At 45.9% G+C, this 19,360-nt stretch overlaps 8 protein-coding genes across 8 annotated transcripts; 4 read left to right on the top strand and 4 right to left on the bottom strand.

The window, feature by feature from the left end:
• Window positions 1-2,239: 2,239 nt before the first annotated feature.
• On the bottom strand, window positions 2,240-2,605 carry K444DRAFT_615865 (uncharacterized protein). Its single transcript, XM_024880811.1, has one exon. It carries the CDS (start codon window positions 2,429-2,431, stop codon window positions 2,267-2,269), a length of 165 nt encoding a protein of 54 aa, XP_024734311.1. The 5' UTR covers window positions 2,432-2,605; the 3' UTR covers window positions 2,240-2,266.
• Window positions 2,606-2,951: 346 nt separating this feature from the next.
• K444DRAFT_632506 (uncharacterized protein) lies at window positions 2,952-3,446 on the bottom strand (the record flags this gene model as incomplete). Its single annotated transcript, XM_024883482.1, has 2 exons — window positions 2,952-3,293; window positions 3,351-3,446. 2 exons carry the CDS (start codon window positions 3,444-3,446, stop codon window positions 2,952-2,954), a joined length of 438 nt encoding a protein of 145 aa, XP_024734310.1.
• A 1,698-nt stretch (window positions 3,447-5,144) lies between these two features.
• Window positions 5,145-6,820, top strand: K444DRAFT_594376 (monosaccharide transporter; the record flags this gene model as incomplete). The annotated part of the gene is made up of 2 exons (XM_024878350.1): window positions 5,145-5,787; window positions 5,838-6,820. The coding sequence occupies 2 exons, from the start codon at window positions 5,145-5,147 to the stop codon at window positions 6,818-6,820; spliced, it is 1,626 nt and encodes a 541-aa protein (XP_024734309.1).
• An 806-nt stretch (window positions 6,821-7,626) lies between these two features.
• Window positions 7,627-9,504, bottom strand: K444DRAFT_534099 (DUF1479-domain-containing protein; the record flags this gene model as incomplete). The annotated part of the gene is made up of 8 exons (XM_024875193.1): window positions 7,627-7,848; window positions 7,898-8,004; window positions 8,050-8,295; window positions 8,343-8,478; window positions 8,533-8,690; window positions 8,746-8,860; window positions 8,910-9,107; window positions 9,181-9,504. The coding sequence occupies 8 exons, from the start codon at window positions 9,502-9,504 to the stop codon at window positions 7,627-7,629; spliced, it is 1,506 nt and encodes a 501-aa protein (XP_024734308.1).
• Window positions 9,505-12,069: 2,565 nt separating this feature from the next.
• K444DRAFT_534496 (uncharacterized protein) lies at window positions 12,070-13,317 on the bottom strand (the record flags this gene model as incomplete). Its single annotated transcript, XM_024875219.1, has 1 exon — window positions 12,070-13,317. One exon carries the CDS (start codon window positions 13,315-13,317, stop codon window positions 12,070-12,072), a length of 1,248 nt encoding a protein of 415 aa, XP_024734307.1.
• Window positions 13,318-14,605: 1,288 nt separating this feature from the next.
• K444DRAFT_615860 (Clavaminate synthase-like protein) lies at window positions 14,606-16,790 on the top strand. The gene is made up of 6 exons (XM_024880810.1): window positions 14,606-15,043; window positions 15,101-15,269; window positions 15,367-15,597; window positions 15,685-15,758; window positions 15,821-15,987; window positions 16,049-16,790. Exons 1-6 carry the CDS (start codon window positions 14,963-14,965, stop codon window positions 16,527-16,529), a joined length of 1,203 nt encoding a protein of 400 aa, XP_024734306.1. The 5' UTR covers window positions 14,606-14,962; the 3' UTR covers window positions 16,530-16,790.
• Window positions 16,791-16,851: 61 nt separating this feature from the next.
• Window positions 16,852-17,774, top strand: K444DRAFT_53521 (uncharacterized protein). Its single transcript, XM_024875269.1, has 2 exons — window positions 16,852-17,449; window positions 17,501-17,774. The coding sequence occupies exons 1-2, from the start codon at window positions 17,081-17,083 to the stop codon at window positions 17,657-17,659; spliced, it is 528 nt and encodes a 175-aa protein (XP_024734305.1). The 5' UTR covers window positions 16,852-17,080; the 3' UTR covers window positions 17,660-17,774.
• Window positions 17,775-17,805: 31 nt separating this feature from the next.
• On the top strand, window positions 17,806-18,682 carry K444DRAFT_482788 (uncharacterized protein; the record flags this gene model as incomplete). The annotated part of the gene is made up of 3 exons (XM_024873035.1): window positions 17,806-18,099; window positions 18,137-18,496; window positions 18,563-18,682. Coding segments are annotated over 3 exons (774 nt in total), but the record flags the coding sequence as incomplete, so codon positions are not given.
• Window positions 18,683-19,360: the final 678 nt, after the last annotated feature.

The following is a 19,360-nucleotide window of genomic DNA, read 5'->3' as shown; positions in this document are numbered from 1 at the left end:
TAATATACTTTCTTGAATTACTAAAATTATTATATATTATTTAAAAAGCTCGAATATTTTAAGATATATAATTTGATTTCTTTCGTTTTTCTTTCGTTTTTTCTTTTCTTTTCTTCTTAAAGAATTCTATTTAGTTAATCGAATTACTAGTCTTTTTTATATAAAGGCCTGGCCCGTAATATTAAGCTTTTCTAATTTCTTCTTTATTTAATATATATCCTTTAATTATTTAGTATTAATATATTTCGCTTTTAAAAATATTTTTATAAAATAGTAATTTATCTAGCTCTTTAATCTCTCGATTTTAAATATGTAATTATTTTCTTTTTTTCGTGATTTTATCTTTATTTATATATAAATAATATAAAAGTATATAATTAAAAATACTTTTAAAAGTTCTAATATATAATTTATAAATTATTTAAAAAATATAATTATATAAAAAGAAAAAAGAATTAATTAAAGAAATTAAAATAAAAAATAGCCTAGATTATTCTTTTTATTATTTATTTGTTTTAATAAAATGAAAACTATAACTATAATTCTTTATATATTTATAAATTATAATTTTATAAAGTTTTTAAATAATTTAAAAGAAATTTAAAGAATTATTATTAAGAAAATTAATATATAATTATAAAAGAATTATCTTTAAATAATAAAATATTAGACTTTTTAAATAAAGCTTTATAAGAAATATAATTAAAAGATAAAGTTTTATAAGAGCTTGTATAAGAAATGTCTATTTATAAATATAATAAAGCTTTATATTAAGATTTAAAAAAAGAAAAAGAATAATAAAAAGGCTTTTTATAAAACTAAAAAAAGGCTTATTACTTTTATTAATTTAGCTAAAAAAATTATCTTAAAAATACCGGTATTTAAGCTTATAAAAATAAAAAAGCTAAATTATATAAAAGTTATAAAATATTAATTAAAAAATAAGCTAGTTTCAATAAAAAATATAATACTAATTGCGAATTTAATAAAAATCCTATAATTATTAAATAAGCTTATTATAAAAAGAACTTTTGTTTTAATTTATAGCTTATAATTTACTAGCTTATAATATCTCTTAATAATTTAGTTTCTAATTAGTTAGAGATTTTAAATGCCTTTATTAATAAGAATAAAAATATAGTAATTAATATTATAAAATAAAAGCATTAAAAAAGAAAATATATAAATATATAAATATATAAAATTCTAGTTTATTTTCTTTTAATTATTAAAACTTGATAAATATTAAAAGTAATATAAACTCAATTTATAATATATAAGTAAATACTAATTTTATATAATTCTAGATAGCTTTAATTTCTATATAACTTTTATTTTTAATTCTATTATAAATATACTTAATATTATATATAATATTTATTCAAAATCAAGTATTAAATAAATCTCGATAAGATATTTAATTAAATGAGATACTTACTTTTTTCTATTATAAGTAAAGTATAATAAGAAATAAACCGGCTATTAATAACTAGAGACTTTATAAGTTAAAGATATTATAAAACTTAAAGCTTACTTTATATAATTAATTTTCAAAAGAATTAAATATTTATTTATACCAGAAATATATACTAAATGTTTGCTTTATTACTAAAAAAGGCTTTAATATTTTGTATTATATAATATCTCTAAGGCATGGTTTTGGATTTATTAATTACTAAAAATAAGTATATTTAGGCAAGTTATTGCAATTAGTACTATGTTTGCAAATTTGTTAGTTATAATAATTCAGTTATTTAAGACCCCCCCACGAACTCTTCAGCCTTCGTTCGTGAAAAGAATAAAGCAGTATTATTCCTTGCCGTCGCAGAATCCGGGCAGATTAACGTGAGCTAGCTACGGCCCAAGCCCTCAGGGAGAAGAACCCCAATATCGAAATTGATTTTGCGTCTTTTTCAAAAGTGGAACAGAAAGTGGCAAGAGTCTCGTCAATCCGACTCAAGAAAATCCCATTCGCCACGAGGATAGTGTTCCACAATACCCTTGCCCAGACCGTGTCGAGGCTGTGGAGAGAGATGAATTGTGTCGACTTTATTAAGTGCTTTGCGCACCCACCAAAAAGGCGGGGTGTCGGCGTTCTTGCAAAGCGGATGGAATTGGGATTGCGGTTATAATGAGTGGCGGCAAATTTACTGGCAAGAGCCAGGGCTCTCGGGCTGTTTTCCCGATGGATTTTGGGGCTGGCCATGGCCGGAATCACCACAATAAACAGTTGAAGACTCGCGTCAATACGAATTAAGTTCAAATCTCAGTACAAAAACCCTTCATACCCTTCATCAATATTATGAAAATACCAAGTGACATTTCTCCCCAGCCCCTTTCTCACGCTGAGCTCGTTCTTCAAGTACGCAAACCTATTCGAAGGGTACAGGTACGTCCGCTTCCAATCTTCGTACCTTGGCTGTGTTATCATATGAAACTAGTGGATTCTACTTCCTGGATTCAATGCGCTGACAGGTCCATCTACCTTCCCATTCTTAAACTAGAACGACACTTACGACTCCGCGCCATCCAAGTGTGGAACACATCAGCGTGGAGAGTGAATTCTTGAATCGCGGAAAGTTTTAGAGAAAGAGATCTGGTCGACTCGGTTTGGCATTTGTATATCAATTTGAGGATGTATTTCGTTACATACTCGATGGTCGGAAGCGTTGAGCCATTGTCACGGCCTGGACAAGCTGTGGAAGTGGAATGTGGTGTGTTTTGGTATGTTTGTAATGAATGATCGTGCCCTAATAGCGGTGAAGAAGCTATATATATGCCTGTGCGCAGCACGTGACAGCCATGACCGACAGGTGAATTGGGGCCATGAACACTGCTCATTATCAGCGATCGGGGTTGATCCTGCACATTATCGCTTGTCCGCACTTACTGAAGTAATTTGGCATATTCTCCGGTGTAGCAGACCAATATGCAGTCGCTCTCTCTTTCCACTATCCACGGAGGTTCGCACCGTTCTGGTCAATGAGTGCGAATTGAGGGCAAAATGAGAGATCGAACCCAGTGACACATATGAAGACGTCTATTTTGATGAGCTCTCCGACGGCAGTGACAATACCTTCTGGCACAACTTCAGCGATTCCATAGGTCACAGCTCGGACGTTGCCCTTGGTGAGAGGCTCCAAGTATCCATTCCCAGGCGTTGGGCGTCGACAGCCAACTGCGAACTTCGGTATGATGAACTCTGCGAGAGGGCTATTGGATCGAAGTTTGGTCTTCATGTCGTTTGTCGAGAATCCTCTGGCCGCTTCTTGCTCGGGGGTGCCTTTGTGGAGCTAAAGGTCTATCAGAACTTGCAAACTTTCACTTCTAGTAAGGGGCACAAAGCTTACTATTTTAAATCGGCTGCACACCTCCTTCTCGACATCCTTTTGGTATGCCAAATACTTCTCTGGATTTTGCTTGAATTCTTGCTTCTGCTCTGGCATGACTGCGTTTCTGTCAGAGATTGAAGAAAATAGTATTAGATCTCCACTTACATTGGAAATATGTTCCTCCTGGTCCGGCTTTGCTTTGAGCAGCTCTTGCTGTCACCAATTTGGATATCGTATAAAGTTGTAAGGTTGTTGACTCGAAGTTGAGTGGAAGGCACAATTTGAATGGCTAGGACCCGCTTCCAAGCACCCCAACTATCTTGCCAGACAGATCGGTTTCTGGATTTTCATGCTGCACTGTGCATCAATTCCCCTTCAAAAGACTTGAGCCAAGGAATCGAGGGCCATTTCCAACTACTGGATGTTCCGTCAGCAAAGCACGGCAGAGAGGGAAGTGAGGCAGCTACTTCAAAAATCCAGATGCATTTATGAAGAAAAGAAATCAGTCCTCAAACTGCTCTCCTGTTTCTACGTTGTTTATCCTTGTGTTCCAGATGTCACTCTGCTCGTCCCAGATCGCGGAGGATATGCGATTTCGGAATTTGACATATTTCCTGAGGTCGTATTTATCCGCCACATCTTGGAAGTAAAGGAGAATTTCGGGACCGGACGGAGGTTGAAGCAAAGTGGGTTCAATATTGAAGTAATTTGAATTGTTAGGGGTGATGTTTGCAGAGAGATCTCTGAGAGAGCTCCTTATCGTTTCGTAAAGGCAGGGTAACGAACTGCTGATTGATTTTTTAAAGCTAAGCCGATGGCCCGATGGTGAGCAGTATTTTCTAAGCTACCACGTTGGTCAGCGAGCAACTTATTAAAGGGAACTGAGTCCTACTGTGGTAGCAGCTTGTTGGGAGCAATTTGCCCGGGTGCTGTAACGCTCCGCCGCTCTATCGCGTTTACTATTCCCATCGATATAACGAACTCTTGCTGCTTCCGTGAAGGTGGTGCTCTCTGTATTTCGACCAAGGGTCATAATTTGTAATTTCGGGTAAACAAGGTTGTTTATTTGCCGCATCAGTGCACGCTTACGATGACTTGACACCACTATCAAGTCATATTCATTGTACCAAATTGGTAAACTTAATCAAACAGACTTTTCTAGATCTAGAACAAGACTTACTCCAAGAAACAAGACCCGCCGCAATTTCAGCAAGGCAAGCCGTCACATGGCCTTAAGTAGCAAGGCACAGACAGGCCACCTCAACTTCATTCGGTCCCACCTTGAAAGGCTACGGTTCGCTGGCCGCAACAGGAAGTCCGCAAATAGATCGCACCTCTGCAACAGCAAAATCGCGATATGGGGACCCCACCATAATGATTTATCTGCGGAGTGTTGGGGTCGGAGAAGCCACTTTGGGTTTAGTAAAGTCTTTGACGACCAATCATGCATCACGCTCCTTGCGGGTGGCTTGTGGCGTTTCATTTTTCTACGTCGCTTCTCTTAAACCGCTGTCAGTCAACACACGAGGCCTAGTGTAGCACCCCGCAACCATTTCTCTAGGCGGGTACCTAGACCACATTAGAACCTCCGCCTTCACTACAGAATGTGGAGGCCAACTGATTCCCCGCCGCTTCAAACGCCGGGTCCCCAGACCATGGGATCCCATATAAAGCCAGATTGGTTTCCGGATTCTAGGTTTCTTTGAACATATTCATCAATACTATCTGTCAGGAAATACGATCATTGCCTTGAATCTACAGTTTTAACTGTCCAAGCCCCTCTTCGTCTAACAGACCCTTTCCCTCGCCACCATGCCTGGAGGCGGAGTCATCAGTATTGGGAGCGCGGACCCAAATCGCATTGAAGCTCCTATGACCCTCAAAGCCTATTTCATCTGCGCCTTTGCTGCTTTTGGGGGCATATTCTTCGGTTACGACTCTGGCTATGTCAATGGTGTTATGGGCATGCCATACTTCATCCATGAGTTCGCGAATCTTCCGTACCCTGAGGCTGGTGCCTCGGCAGACTACTTTATTATTCCTTCTTGGCGCCAGTCACTGATAGTGTCCATCCTGTCCGCTGGCACCTTCATTGGAGCTGTTGTATCTGGGGATTTGGCTGATTACCTCGGCCGCCGGACCACAATTCTCATGGGCTGTGGCATCTTCAGCGTTGGAGTCGTTCTTCAAGTCGCTTCTTCCGCATACTCGCTATTGATTGCAGGCCGTCTCATCGCTGGACTCGGAGTAGGATTTGTGTCCGCGATCATTATTCTCTACATGTCGGAGATTGCCCCCCGTAAATACCGTGGAACCATCGTCTCAGCTTACCAATTTTGTATCACGGTCGGAATTCTCCTCGCAAGCTGCGTTGTGTACGCCACACAAAACAAAAGGGACTCGAGTGCGTATCGAATCCCTATTGCCATCCAATGGATCTGGGCTCTTGTCCTAGGTAAGCATGTATTTCTCCCTTCTGGTGATCTTGTTGGCTAAGTTAAACAGCTTTTGGCTTGGCTTTCCTCCCTGAGTCACCTCGATACTTTGTAAAGAAAGGCCGCTTAGATAGAGCTGCTCAATCACTCTCAAAGATTCGAGGCCAACCAGTCGATTCAGAATACATCCAAGATGAACTTGCCGAAATTGTTGCCAACTATGAGTATGAGAAGCAGGCGATACCTCAAACCGGCTACCTTTCCAGTTGGGCAAACTGCTTTAAGGGCAGCATCTTTGTCCCCAGTTCAAACCTTCGTCGAACACTCCTCGGCACGTCTGCCCAGATGATGCAGCAATGGACCGGTATCAACTTCATCTTCTACTTTGGGACGACTTTTTTCACACAACTTGGCACTATCGACAATCCTTTTCTGATTTCCCTGATTACTACCCTGGTAAATGTATGCTCAACTCCCATCTCCTTTTGGACCGTCGAGCGCTTTGGGCGCAGACCACTATTGATCTTCGGCGCTCTTGGTATGGTGGTATGCCAGTTCATTATCGCCATTGCAGGCACAGTAGATGGAAAGAACCCAACTACGGTTAAGGTTGAGATTGCATTTATTTGCATCTACATCTCCTTTTTCGCATCTACCTGGGGTCCCGGTGCGTGGGTCGTGGTCGGCGAGATGTTCCCTCTACCTATCAGAGCTCGCGGAGTTGCTTTATCTGTCTCATCTAATTGGTTATGGAATTGTGTTATTGCTGTCATCACCCCTTACATGGTTGGTCGCGACAAAGGAGATCTCGGCCCCAAAGTCTTCTTTGTTTGGGGCTCATTGTGCGTGGGATGCTTCTTCTGGGCTTACTTTTTGGTATTCGAGACAAAGGGCTTGTCTCTGGAGCAGGTTGATCGCCTATTGGAGGAGTCTACTCCTAGGAAGTCTTCAAAGTGGGCCCCATCTACGACATATGCCAATGATATGGAGATCGGAATCAAGGATGGGCACATGGAGAAGCTTGGACATGTCGAGAATAAGGAGGTGGTTTAATGTTGGACTTGCAAATTGCAATCCCCCGTCGCTAGCAAAAATTTAGGCGAAGTTCTTTCTCAGCAGTAAGGATCGAGATCTATAAACCTTTAGAAGATGCAGGAATAGCATCGTTATTTATATATACTTGGGTTACAGAATGGTTCCTGACTTGCCCTCGTATGAAGAAAGTGTTTTTTTTGCAAGGCTCGGCTCTTATGACTCATGAATAGCTGAAATGAAGGGTTAACTTATATCAATGGTCGTATTGCATGGCATACTATATTGATATTCGTGATGGATCGGGAATCCCCCCACCTCCCAAACCACAGCGAGCGGGCTTCCTAAATCAGCCCGGCCTGACTGTTGCGGATGTTGTAATAAAAAGACAAGCGGGTATATTGAAACCCCAGGTGAGTGCAAGCAGAGTCAAAGAAAAGTGAGGGAGTATAAAAGGCGAAATCGCTGTATATCAGATGAACATGATGCAGTAAATATTACAACATGGGACTATTTTGGCGCACCAGAACCCCTAACAGGGGCGGGGAGGTTCGGCAGTGAGATATTTCGTATTATATGAACCTTGCAGTTAGACAAAGAAAGTTCGGGAAACATTGAAAATGAAGACCAGGTAGCAAACATCAAAAATGTGTTTGCTGATCGTATATTGAAACACAAGTCTACATTGCAGAAAATAAAATAGACGAAGCTTTAGAAGCTGTGCCGACTCAATTATGAGTTCTTGCCCGGGTTTGAACAGCAATACTTCGTTGATATGCTAAATTGACTTCTTGCCTTTTTCAGTACATTGATCCGATAAAGCAATTTTAATAACCTAGGATTTTGTTCACCTCCCGCGCAAGCCCCCCTTGCCTCTCGCTCTGGCCATCAATTTTCAGGGGACTCAAACCCATAGCGAGCCTGCCAGATTCGCCTATGACATCTTCGCTTTTTGCTCTGTCAGTAAATTCAGATTCTCCAGCACCACCTGGGAAATCGGGCGGAGGGACTCCTTTCAAGAAAGAGTCCCGCTGCTGCGCTATATATTGCTGCATATGTCAGGTCAAAATCTTAAGTAGTACAGACTAATTATCTTACCGCATTATTGGGAGTCAGCGGAACTGATGGAATATAGAAAACGCAAGCGTCAACATTTCCTGTGTTCTCGCTCTCCGTACCATGAATACTGTCCGCGCTCCAGAAAACTAAGGAAATTAGCGCGATTCTGCTTTAGCGTGATAGATCCTTACCAGTATCACCCGGTTCAACAGTAGGATATGGTATCATAGTTTCGCTTAGCAACAAGTGAGGGTGGTAATCAGGGTTGTGCTCTTGAGCAGTTCCAGGGTTTGCCCCGTGGAGGAAGACGTTACCGTCATCATCGTCAAGAGAGAACTTCCATCCATTCAACGAGCCCTTCTGAGTAGGTTTGAAAAATGGTCTGAGCATCCAGTAAGCGGTGGACGGCTGCAGTATAGGGTGAACAACAAGAGTCCCTGGTTTCATCAGCAACAATCGATGCGTACACCTATTACTAACTCACCTTGATTGGGTCCATGACGAGACAATCCCAGCCAGCCTTGAAATGTTCGGAACACAGAGCAACCTCCTGGCCCGTTGTACATGTTCATATTGGCATCAAGCCGACCGGACAGATCCCACGGGTCGTACTCTTGCCACTTTACATATTTAGTCATATTTTCAATATCGTTATGTGAAATGCTTCCTCTTACCTTTCCCTGGAAGATCTTACGATAAACATGATTGTAGACTTTGTCCTCCCACCTTTCAATACCTCCACCGTCCACATGGGGGGAGAGCGCGAATTGTTTGTCGCCTGATGGACGAATTTGAACTCGGTCACAATAAGAGAGCGGAACTGTTAGATCAACTGCCATGGTTAAGTCAGCTTTAGTGGAAGAGGGTTTTGAAGATGTGGCACAAACTTCTCTGGTTAGCATCAGCGGTGTACAGCTGGTTCATCCACGACTGTGTGGTAAGCATGTTCGGATGCGACCTCGCCTTGACCTGAGATGGACTCCAGTAAGACTCGTAGACAACCTGATTCAGGTCAGCACCCAGCTGGATAGAACACAAACTGCCGATTTACCTTTTCGTCTGTGTTCGAGGGGAAACCCTTGAATGTGTGTGCGGAAAGATATTGGCGAACGTCAGAAAGAAGAGTTTCAGTAACATTTTTCGGCATGACCCCTCTAATAACAGCAACACCAGTTCGTCGAACAGCATCGACGATAGCTGAAGGTACAGCGCCGTTTTGAATGTCCGAAAATTTAATCTGAGGAATTATCTATTTTATTTAGAACCACGTTCTACTTTAATGCGAGGAGAGTTTAGAACAAACAAAATTTGGATTAACGTACAGATTCTCGCTTGGTAGCAACTTCTTCGGTCCGGACTTCTAGAACCTCAACCAAATTATCCCACGATCTTTGAATTTGCTCCTCGAATCCGACAGTGAGCCTATGTTTCAGGTCTCGAAATCGTTCTGGCAGAGGTTCGGCCTTTCGACCAGAAAAAGATGTAAAAACGGACGATATATCTCCTTCCTGTTTATCTTTTCGGGTGAGAGGTGCGGCCTCAGTAGCCAAGCGCCGCTTGGCTGGCATAATGGCAGGGTTTCCCGAGCATTTTCCGGCACGAAAAGTTGGGCACTTGAAGCATTTCGATCCCATAGCCCTGTTCATAATGAGACTCATTACGACTTTGCTTTGTTGTATAGGGCAGTCTTGTGAGGCGTGAGGTTTGATTGAGCAGCACGCCTTAAGCAATAAGGTGCCATTTTCGACCTTTATAATCACCTCCGCTGCCTTGGGTGGCTTTTGTCTGGCAAGCTCTTCAACGCAGCTGGCCAGCACGCCGATGGCGTATCGCTCCCTGGCGGACTAGCCACCATATCCAGGTATAGTTACACCTTCTCTAGTTTAGATTGGTCTTTAGTTGTCTCGAGAGCAGCGCATAACCCGAGTGAGTATGTCCGCGGCGGTGCTACCGGACAGAGAAACATTGACATTGGTTGTGTGGGGACTAGGAATGACCTAAGCGAGGATCTCCAAAGCGGTGCTACCGAAAACAGAAACATCAGCTTGAATATCTCCGGAGCGGTGCTACCGAAAGAGAAGTCCGTCTGTCACCTATCGCCTGCAGCCGCCCGTATAGTACACTCATCGCCATGAAAATCACCATCATGCAGGGTGTTCAACAGGCACCCATAATCAATGAGAGGACAGTGGCAGCGAGGAAAAGGAGGTGGTGGTTGATCAGCCGGGCTTAAACGAGCCAATGAAGCGGAAAGGCTTTGCTGAGCGATCGTGTGATGAATCATACTAAAAAATCAGCCGCCAGACCTTCATTTCCCCCTCCATGGTAAAAAAAAAAGCCCTGAGAGTAGCGCTTAATATGTAAATACTTAAAACCACGTGATACCACTCTCCTTTCCGCTTTCTTGACCTGCACAAAAGCAACATTTTCGCTAACCTCTACAACCTCTAAGACCTGATGTCTTTGACTCGCTGAGAACTTAATAACATTCCTCGGTACTAATCATATAAGACACCCAATCCCCACTTCCAGAGTTTCGTCTAGTAAAGTCTACCTGCAATTCCTGCTACGTTTGTGTATGATTCGCCTACGAGTTCAAAGGTGGAGGATAGTATGACAATTCGACTAACATGGTTTGTTGCTTGGTCTACTCAATTTGTGACCAAGACCTCCATTCCATAAGAGAACTTAAGGCATGGTACTCTGTTTCACCTCCGCTCTTACGGTGTAGGTGGCACGGGTTAGTAACCTCTAGTCAGCTCAATATTCCGTGTAACCTTCCTCACTACTCCCTCCTGAGATGATCAACCCCCTTCTTAAACCTTGTTCTGTTTTCTCGTTATCATAGTGAGATTAAGAATCTGAGGTCAGCTTGAAGTTCCTCCCCATGGGGGGAGCACCTTACGGCGTATCTACAATTACTGGTTGGTTTCCATACGATGCTATTTGAGGGTTCTTAATATCCGTACAGCAATGTTACAGTCACTGGCCAGTCCCATGTCTCGTAAATATCAACCTGACATCCCAAATCCTTGGGGAAACTTATGAACGTACTGAAAATAGACGAACACTGGCCACTTCGCAATCCTCTTCTCTTCCATGGCCGGATCTTGTGGTATGGCTACTATCACTGGACATCCCATAATACTCATCTCGTCTATGATAAAAACGCACGCTCTGGAGTTGTGGCGGGGCCCAGCGTACAAGTTCGTCTCATTACTGCAGCTTGAGACGGAGGGGAAAGTATACAAGAGACTGTTTCCCCTCTCCAAGACAACTTCAGAATCGCACTTCAGCTTCTTTAGGCATAACGAGCGATACACATTCTAGTCAACCTTTTGGAGAAGTTCTTCTTTAAGAAAATTCAGTCCTTGGCATCAATATCAACATGAAGTCATCTGTCCTCATGCTCATCTTCTACAACGCTCTAGCTCTTGCATTAGCTGCTCCCTCCCCAGACACAGGTAAAATCCCGCCAGGCCCTCGTTCCGTTTTCCCCTTCCCCCTTCCCCGTGCCCTTAATACCGGTATCCAAGCATTCGTGAGTTTATCTGCTAAAAAAAGACCAATCCATTTCAAACAGGCTGAACCGAGTTCGAGAAGAACCGAAAGCGTCACAAACTGCGAGTTGTGCTGCAATAATGTTGAAGCCTGCAACTACTGCAGCCATTCGAACCGCGTTTCCAATTTCTGTGGTGATGGAGAGATTAGCTGTTGCTTTGGTAGGTATTTGTGGACCCATTGAAGGAATAGAAACGGGATTGGGATAAATGATGCTGACAGGTGTGGTGTGTATAGTTTGCCAGAATCGGTGTGGATGCGTGGATGAATGTAGAGGGTGAGTGTGGGCCGAGATCTCAGATGGTTTCTTGGCTGTGGTTCAGGGTTGGGGTTTCGTGAGCTGGCTTTCTGGTATGTGACTGGACTTGACAAATTGTGATTTGAATTCGAGGGTTTCTTTCAAGGGTATTGACATGACGTGCTGATAATTACATGTGCACATGCGTCTATTCTCTTGATCTGGAACTTCTATCTCTATCTCTATTCTATGTCTATATGTGTATCTGGTCCAAATAAATTTTATCTCTGTATCACGTCTAGTGGCTGAAGTCTATTCAACGCTACCTATCCCAAACCCTCTCAGCACCGCGGCCAGCGCCATGCAAAACCCACATTGTGACATTAATGGCTGGCTCTACTCCTGCTCCCGTCTAATGCGCATCCTCATCCCTCCCAGGCCAACAAATCTTCCTCTGCAAAACAGCTCTAACATGACACCCATAAATCAGCACCAAAAGAAAAAACAACACCGCCCCCATCCCGGACCCTACCCCTTGAATCGCCCTACTATCTAAGCGCTCTCCAATCTTGATCGTCGCAACCGTAAACCCCGCATTCGGGAAAACATATGCATACCAATTCATATGGAAATCATTTCTTCCCACTGCTTCAATCGTAGCTACTAATGCTATGGAAAAGAACCAGAAAGCGAGGACCCAGAGGAAGATCGCTGCAATGAGGGCGAGGATCTGCAGGAGGTCGGGGATGAGGGCTTGGTACTGAGGCGAAATGCCGGGAAGGGAGGAGACGTATGTTGAGAAAATCTTGGTGGCGGCGACGTCTTGCGCCATGCCGATGAAGGCGAGGGCAGTGAAGGAGGGGGGTCCGATGGCGATGAACATTGCCGGGCGCGACATGTCGACGGGAAGCCCGGAGGTTAGTAGACGCCCAAAGTAGAGCCCGTACATCATTATTGCGACCATCATGCCGAGGCCTTGGTAGGAGAGTCCGGCGACGAGGATGGGGAGCGCATGTTTGGCTGGTTGGGTTTTGGCGATTGCTGAGGCGAGCGTGCCGACTAACATGGCGGGGAAAATGGGGAGGACCCAGCCGGGGAGGACGTTGATGAGGACGAGCTTTTTAACGGTGAAGAGGATGTGGTAATAGAAGATTGCTAGGAGGGTCGCGCAGATGGTGTAGACCCAGAAGGCGCAGCGGAGGGCAGTGATAATCCAGGGGCCAGTATTAGAGATCCCGTATGCGGTAGTGTTGGTGATCATTGTGGCGAGGGAGAGCCAGAAGGTTGCGAAAAAGAAGCCCTCGTGAGGGTTGGTGAGAGAGTGTGTGAGGGTTCCTGGATGTAGTATGAAGCGAGAGCATATTGTGATCGTGACACAAGTGAAAAGGAACAGATTTAGAATGAAGATGGCGGTTCCGAGACCAGTAAGTCCGTCGAAGCGGTTAGGAATGACCGAGAGGACAAAAGCTACTCCTCCAGTTGACATGGTCATGGCGTACCATGCGAAGGTGAAATGCTTGAGGCGATCCCTCAGAGAGACGCTCCCTATCACTGCTTCCTCTTTCTCATGGTCTATTGAGGTTGATTGGATCTCGGTGGCTTCCTCTCTGATTTCTCTCCCGAGTATTTTGCTTTCTTTATCGGCAATTTGGTAATTCATCGGCTTCGAGATCTGTGGATAAACCATCATGACAGGTAAAGTCGGGCTCTCAGCAACTATGGGGTCCCGAACTGCAGTCCTGCTGTTGAAGTTGCTGAAAAAACCTGGAACTTCGCTGAGAGGGGAAATCGAGTGTAGCTTCAATGCTGCCACGAATAGCGGACACTCTACGATTGTCGAGGAGAACAGTCTTGTTGTATTGCACTAGCTCTTCAATGGGACCAGCCTGGTAAAAGAGTGAAATAAAAGATGTTGTTAAGTACAAGAGGAGTCTTCATATCTATGAGCTGTCGGTCAGTTGATCATTGCTAGCTGGGAGGTGGATCTTCATTGCCACGGCCATCTCCAAGCCCTCCTAACCAGCTCAAAACATTTTCCGCAGAGGATTCTCTCTGACGGTCGCACACTGTGGAACCCCTCTCAGGTTTTACAACAGCCAAGTTAGGACGTACGTGTTCAAGAGCCTCAGCAACCCTTCCAAAACATGACAGCCAAGTGATAAGAATCTGAAAAGAGGAACCCGAAGAGGATGCGAGGGTGCCTATTGGTACGGAGAAAGCGAGGGGATGACATGTCATATTTCTCACCATTTCCGCAGCACTCTCAAAATAGGAGAATATCCACTTCCAAGCCTTGGCCGGTCGTGCATGTGGCTGGGCATGAGCCGCGAGGTCCTGCTTGAGGCTGGGCGGCCTTGACCCACGCTACGGACCTTCCAAGAGCGCTTAGAAACACGAAATGAGACGGTGGAATGAATTATGGTGGTGGATCTGCGCCAAAGCTTTTAATACCAAGCGTTTATGGGCACCAGTTCGTGGGGGTTGCTCTGCCGGTAGTTGTCAGTAGTGTGTTTGGCAGGTCTTGGGAAGACTTAGCACTTGACTCCGCCCCGAGACCGGCCAATGTTTTGTTCTGGATCATTGCCATTATGCCCGCCGTTGCCATTAATTGAGAAAACTGTGCTGGAAGCAGAATGTGTGCGTGGATAAATCAATGGTAAAGATATGTTCACAGAGAAGTGAACATCGCTCCGGTCCTGGACACAAAGCAGCACCGGAAAGAAAAGAATTCACCAAGCACCGACTTTGATCCTATAGAAACAATAAGATTTAATTCTAGAATTCCAATTGGGAATGCTGATCTAGGGTTCAATTTGACTACTGATAAAGGAAGGTGAATGCGAAGAAAGCAAGCCAAAGTTGTACATGAGTACAAACGATGAGCAAAGTTGTGAGAAAGTGAGACTGAAGCGACATTGAGGAATTTTGACATCATTGACGTCACTGGTTCCAACTCATTGTGTAAAACTCCATGTCGCTGCCGTGAATCTGCTTGGAAAATGACGAAGCTATTCGCAACAAACCGCTTCATCTGTGGCGGAGACCCACTTTTAACAGCGCTTCTCGCGAGCTGATTGGTCGCCTTGTGAGCTTTGCTTGCATGGGTAGCTCCTTAGCGGCTACCCCACCAACGCGTCTCCCCATCCCTCCTCGAGCATAAAAAGGCCTCTCCTCTCCAACCTTCCTCCATCTCACAACAACTCCATCCATCTTCTTCTTGCTGTCCCATACTGCGCACTCTCACACAATCATCAGAACAACCCACACACACCCTCAATCAATCGGACAGCTTAAGCAACCACGCTATGGCTTCCACCACCATCCACTCCGAGCCTGATCGTGCTTGGATCCCCACCCATTCCCATGACACTGTCTACTCCCCCAAGGTGAGTTGGAGCCGACACCCCTTTGGGCTCTTGGGACTAACATGATGACACCAATAGGGCCCGGCCACTGCCACCACCTTGCCTGCTGGCTTCCCCAAGTCCATTGTCTCTCCAACCGCTTGGACTGGCACTGACTTCGACAACGACCAAAACCAAGAGCGCTACATCTTGGTCCTCAATGAAGGTGATGTCAAGGAGCTCGAGCAAGCCTGCCGCAACTTTGAAGGTATGACTGCGCAAGATCGTCCATGCGCATGGCGCTTTTGATGATCCGACCTCCCTCACCTTCAAGCTCGAACGAATGCTGATAAACTCTCGCACAGGCCTCAACCTCCCCTTTGAGCGTGTTTCTCAAGAGTCGTTCCCTCTCCCGACCTTGGGCAGCAAGTTGAAGGCTTTGGCCAAAGGCCTCGTCAATGGCGTCGGCTTCTTGCTCATTCGCGGCTTGGATCCGAAGCAATTCTCGAATGAGGCAAACCTCGTCATGTATCTCGGTGTCTCGGCATACATTGGTGAGAAGCGCGGTTGTCAAGATGAACTTGGAAACATGCTCCGTACGTACCCCTGCAGCTGCATTGTGCTCTAGCAGCTTCGCCTTTCCCCGCGCACGTTGAGATTGAGAGCTAAGACACTTTTTGCAGTTCACTTGACGGATTTAAGCGCTGAGGCTGGTCCTGACAATGAGCGTCAAGCCCCGTACTCCAATGTCGCACAGGTAAGTGCAGCTTCGTCTCGGTGTCGATATGCGGTGGCAGCAGCATGCTGACCAAACGCTAGCCATTCCATACCGACGCGGCTGACATCCTCGGCTTGCAATGTTTGGGTGAGGCTGAGATTGGCGGAGAGTGCCAGCTTGCATCGACCGCAACCATCTACAACGAGATCGTCAAGACCCGACCCGATATCATCCACCTCTTGTCGGCTTCTTCTTGGGTCTTCGACCGGTAAGCCAGACACCAGCTCCTCCGGCTCCTCCGTGCTCAACCCCGCTGACCGTAACTGCAGTTTTGGCCAATCGCCCCCGTACATGGTTCGCCCGATTCTCTACCCCACGGGTGAGGATAGGGTCATTCTCTCTTTTTCCCGTCGACCCCTCGTTGGCAACGCCACCTCCCCGCGCACTCCCGGTATTCCAGACTTGAGCGCTGCTCAAGTGGAGGCTCTGAACGCAGTTCAATTTGCTGCTGAGGAGCACGCTTTGGCAAAGAAGTTGAAGACTGGCGACATGTTGTTCTGGAACAACATGGCCATGTTGCATGCTAGGAAGGGTTGGACCGACTCTCCCAACAGTCGTCGCCATTTGGTTCGCTTGTGGCTGCGCAATGACGACACCGAGAAGCGCTGGCCCATCCCGGAGGAGCTTCAGGCTGGCACTGCGTGGAATGAAGCCTTCGACCATGCCGGTAGGTCTCAGCTCTGGCCCGTTGCGCCCATCCGAGAGCGCGCATACATTGCCAACCAACAACGCTCTTCTGGCCACGCTTGAGCTTTCACACACACACACAGGTAGGCCTGGTTGAAGGACCATCTATTCGGTGAGGAGTCGACCGTCCGGTCCTGGGTTTACGATCGGCGTCTGGCGCACATGGGGGTTTGCATGGGCATCTGGCGCATCTGGGTTTGCATGGATTTCTTTGACCACCACCGTCACTATCATTCGATAGGGATGTCGGTGAAGCGTTGTCTTCCCGCTTGCATGGCTTTTCCATTCAAGCTCGTTTCTTGCTAGCCAAATTGAGGTTTAGCCACACAAACTGTGCCGGAGGCTCGCGTGCGTTGTGTCGTTTCATTTGTCCAGGGCCGTTAGATTTCGCGGTGGTCGAGTGACACGGCGCCGGGAGGAAAAGCAAGGTGTTCTGTGTGCAAAGCCACTCGCGTCATCGTGAACCTTTCCCTGTTCTCCGCCAAGCGAAGCCACCTGCAGCGCGGCGCAGCCCTCCGCCCTCTCTCTGCTTCAAGTTCTCTTAAATTGTTGGCAAAACCCACCCATTTGCTAGTGCATCTGTAGTGTATCGATCTTCCTCAGAACACGACAGTATGGATCACAACCAGGGATTCATCATCCCGCCATGGGGTACCGGTGATGAGTATTTCAATCCGGACTGGAACCTCTTGCCCGTGTCATACCACGACTTTCCCATCAACCCGCCGGATTATACTGTGGACAGCAATACTCCTGAGGCTTCACCCTCTTCGGACTCACGTTCGGACTCACGTTCAGACACTCCGCTGGAAACTAATCAGAATCCGACATCCAAGAGGAGGCAGAGATCTGAGTCCTCGCAACGGGATGCCCTGGTCCGTCCTCGTAAGACTCGGAAACTGAAAGCTCCTCAAGAAACCGCGAAAGTTCGCAAAAAGGGAGCTTGCTTGATGTGCAAAAGGAAGAGAAAGGAGGTAAGTTTTGTCTGCGAATTACTGATATCTTCCCCTACGTCCAAACTAATGTAAAGATAGTGCCAAGACGGGGATCATCCCGACGGTCCGTGCCGGCCGTGTTTAGAGCGCGCAGACAAGATAACCTTCATCCCTGGGCTGCTTCGTCCACTCTGTTGGCGACCAAATATCGGTGGCACTGAAGTTTTTCGTCGAGGTAGACTTGCCCAAATGATTTGAAGCATTCAAGCTGATATTTGATCTTAGGCCCGACGATCGACTTTGCAGTTTCGTTGCGCGGGAATATGGAAGATGAAGCCCCTGGCAAGCAAGCAATATGGAAGCACTTTGCAGTTCGCCGGGTTGGGAATGAGCCTTCGAAGTTTGTTGAGCTGTCCCAAGGCCTGCCACCAAATCGGCTGAAAATCCGACTTGATCGATATCAACCGAAGGACACAGACAGGCAGTACTACAACTGGTTCAATGGCGGTGTTGAGCAAAAGTACCATACACCTGCATACGGGATTGAAAATCTGAATGTTGCCCTCCAAGGGATCGAGGGCTTCATGCGGGATAACTCAGAGACGTATGTTGAGGCATACCTGAAGGACGCAACTGAGATTACGCGAAAGACATTTCGGACTGCTCAGCAGAACAAGGTTGGTGTCCGGTCTCATCGGGTCGGGGCGTCATAGCATTGCTAACAAGAACCAACAGCATCTCCCCCTCGTCGAAGAAGCATTGAAGCTCTGGGTCGGCTGCCGCTTCATCGAAGAGCCTTGGAGCATCATCGGCTCCGAAACCCTCGACCAATCCACCGACCCCAACCCCGCCTCCCCCTATCACACCAAGATCCCCATCCCGCCCATCGTCGACCTGCAGATTGACCTCATCGTCATCAACGAGATCCTGCAGCCGAAACTCAAGAGGATCCTCAATATGCTGAAGGCGATGCTCGAATCGAGCGATCCGTGGAATAATTGGTTTGAGATATACTTGGCGTATTTTATTCTGCTGCATAATGTTGAGTTGACGATGGCGCATGATGCGTGGTTTGTGAAGCGGAATAATCTCAAGGTAGGCCCACCTCCTCTCCCCTCGTTTCTCCTCCCTTTCTTTCGAACGTGGCTAACTTCTGGCAAGCGCAAGTACTCCAACAAAAACCTCGTCGATACAATCATGGGGGGTGCCACCACCTTGCTCACCTGCTTCCACTACGCGCACCAGGGCTACGCCCCTTTCTCTCAGCCCGAGCTAGAGGCAACGCAGAATTGGACAGAGGAGACGAAGGGTTATTTGAGGGAGGTGAGGCCGCTGGTGCAAGGTGTGGGAGGTGATTGTGTGCAGGAGCCGGCGAGGGAGATGTTTTGGACGAGTCAGCTTATGCATGGTGGGTGGAGGCCGGTTGTGCTTGTTTCTTAGCTTTAGCCTGCGATGGGAGTTTAGAGGGAGCTGGAGGATTTAATGGAGTGTATTTGTAGGGTGTTGGGAGTTAGGATTGAGCTAGGTGTACAGTACTGCTACCCATTTGTTTGAATGCAAGCTGCTCGTTTTCCCGAAGTTCAGCCTTTTGCTGGTGTACAATACAGTACGGTCACAATCGTTCTTCGTTTATCGATGCTCTTTCAAGACTTACGAGGAAGCGTCACCAAATGTCATCAAAACGAAAAATGAAGAGGCAGGTGAAATGTGTTTTAGTATTAATTGCCGGAACACAATTCAAGATATCTTCCACTCGCCCGCCCAGAAAGTTTGAAGCGATCTGCTCAACGGCCACCAACACAACATTGGGACGAATTTGAGATCATGGGAGTCCGGAATAGTCATTTGATCAACCATGTCGATTTTGGTCAATTTATAGAACGCTGCGGAATGATGAGATTAATTCCGTTGAAAGATGCAAGTATAAAGCCCAAGATGGGTCTCGCGGGTTTGCTGCTG

This window comes from Hyaloscypha bicolor (genome assembly GCF_002865645.1).
Source record: "Hyaloscypha bicolor E unplaced genomic scaffold K444scaffold_117, whole genome shotgun sequence".
In the NCBI taxonomy this organism is placed as follows: domain Eukaryota; kingdom Fungi; phylum Ascomycota; class Leotiomycetes; order Helotiales; family Hyaloscyphaceae; genus Hyaloscypha; species Hyaloscypha bicolor.
This window is presented reverse-complemented; position numbering and strand designations above follow the sequence as displayed.

Bases quoted from the DNA above. Each gene is read 5' to 3' on its own strand.
- K444DRAFT_615860 (XM_024880810.1), top strand. From the start codon at position 14,963: ATGGCTTCCACCACCATCCACTCCGAGCCTGATCGTGCTTGGATCCCC. The intron at 15,044-15,100 runs GTGAGTTGGAGC...TGACACCAATAG, and splicing joins ACACTGTCTACTCCCCCAAG to GGCCCGGCCACTGCCACCAC. The intron at 15,759-15,820 runs GTAAGTGCAGCT...ACCAAACGCTAG, and splicing joins CGTACTCCAATGTCGCACAG to CCATTCCATACCGACGCGGC.
- K444DRAFT_615865 (XM_024880811.1), bottom strand. From the start codon at position 2,431: ATGATAACACAGCCAAGGTACGAAGATTGGAAGCGGACGTACCTGTAC.
- K444DRAFT_53521 (XM_024875269.1), top strand. From the start codon at position 17,081: ATGGATCACAACCAGGGATTCATCATCCCGCCATGGGGTACCGGTGAT. The intron at 17,450-17,500 runs GTCTGCGAATTA...ATGTAAAGATAG, and splicing joins AGAGAAAGGAGGTAAGTTTT to TGCCAAGACGGGGATCATCC.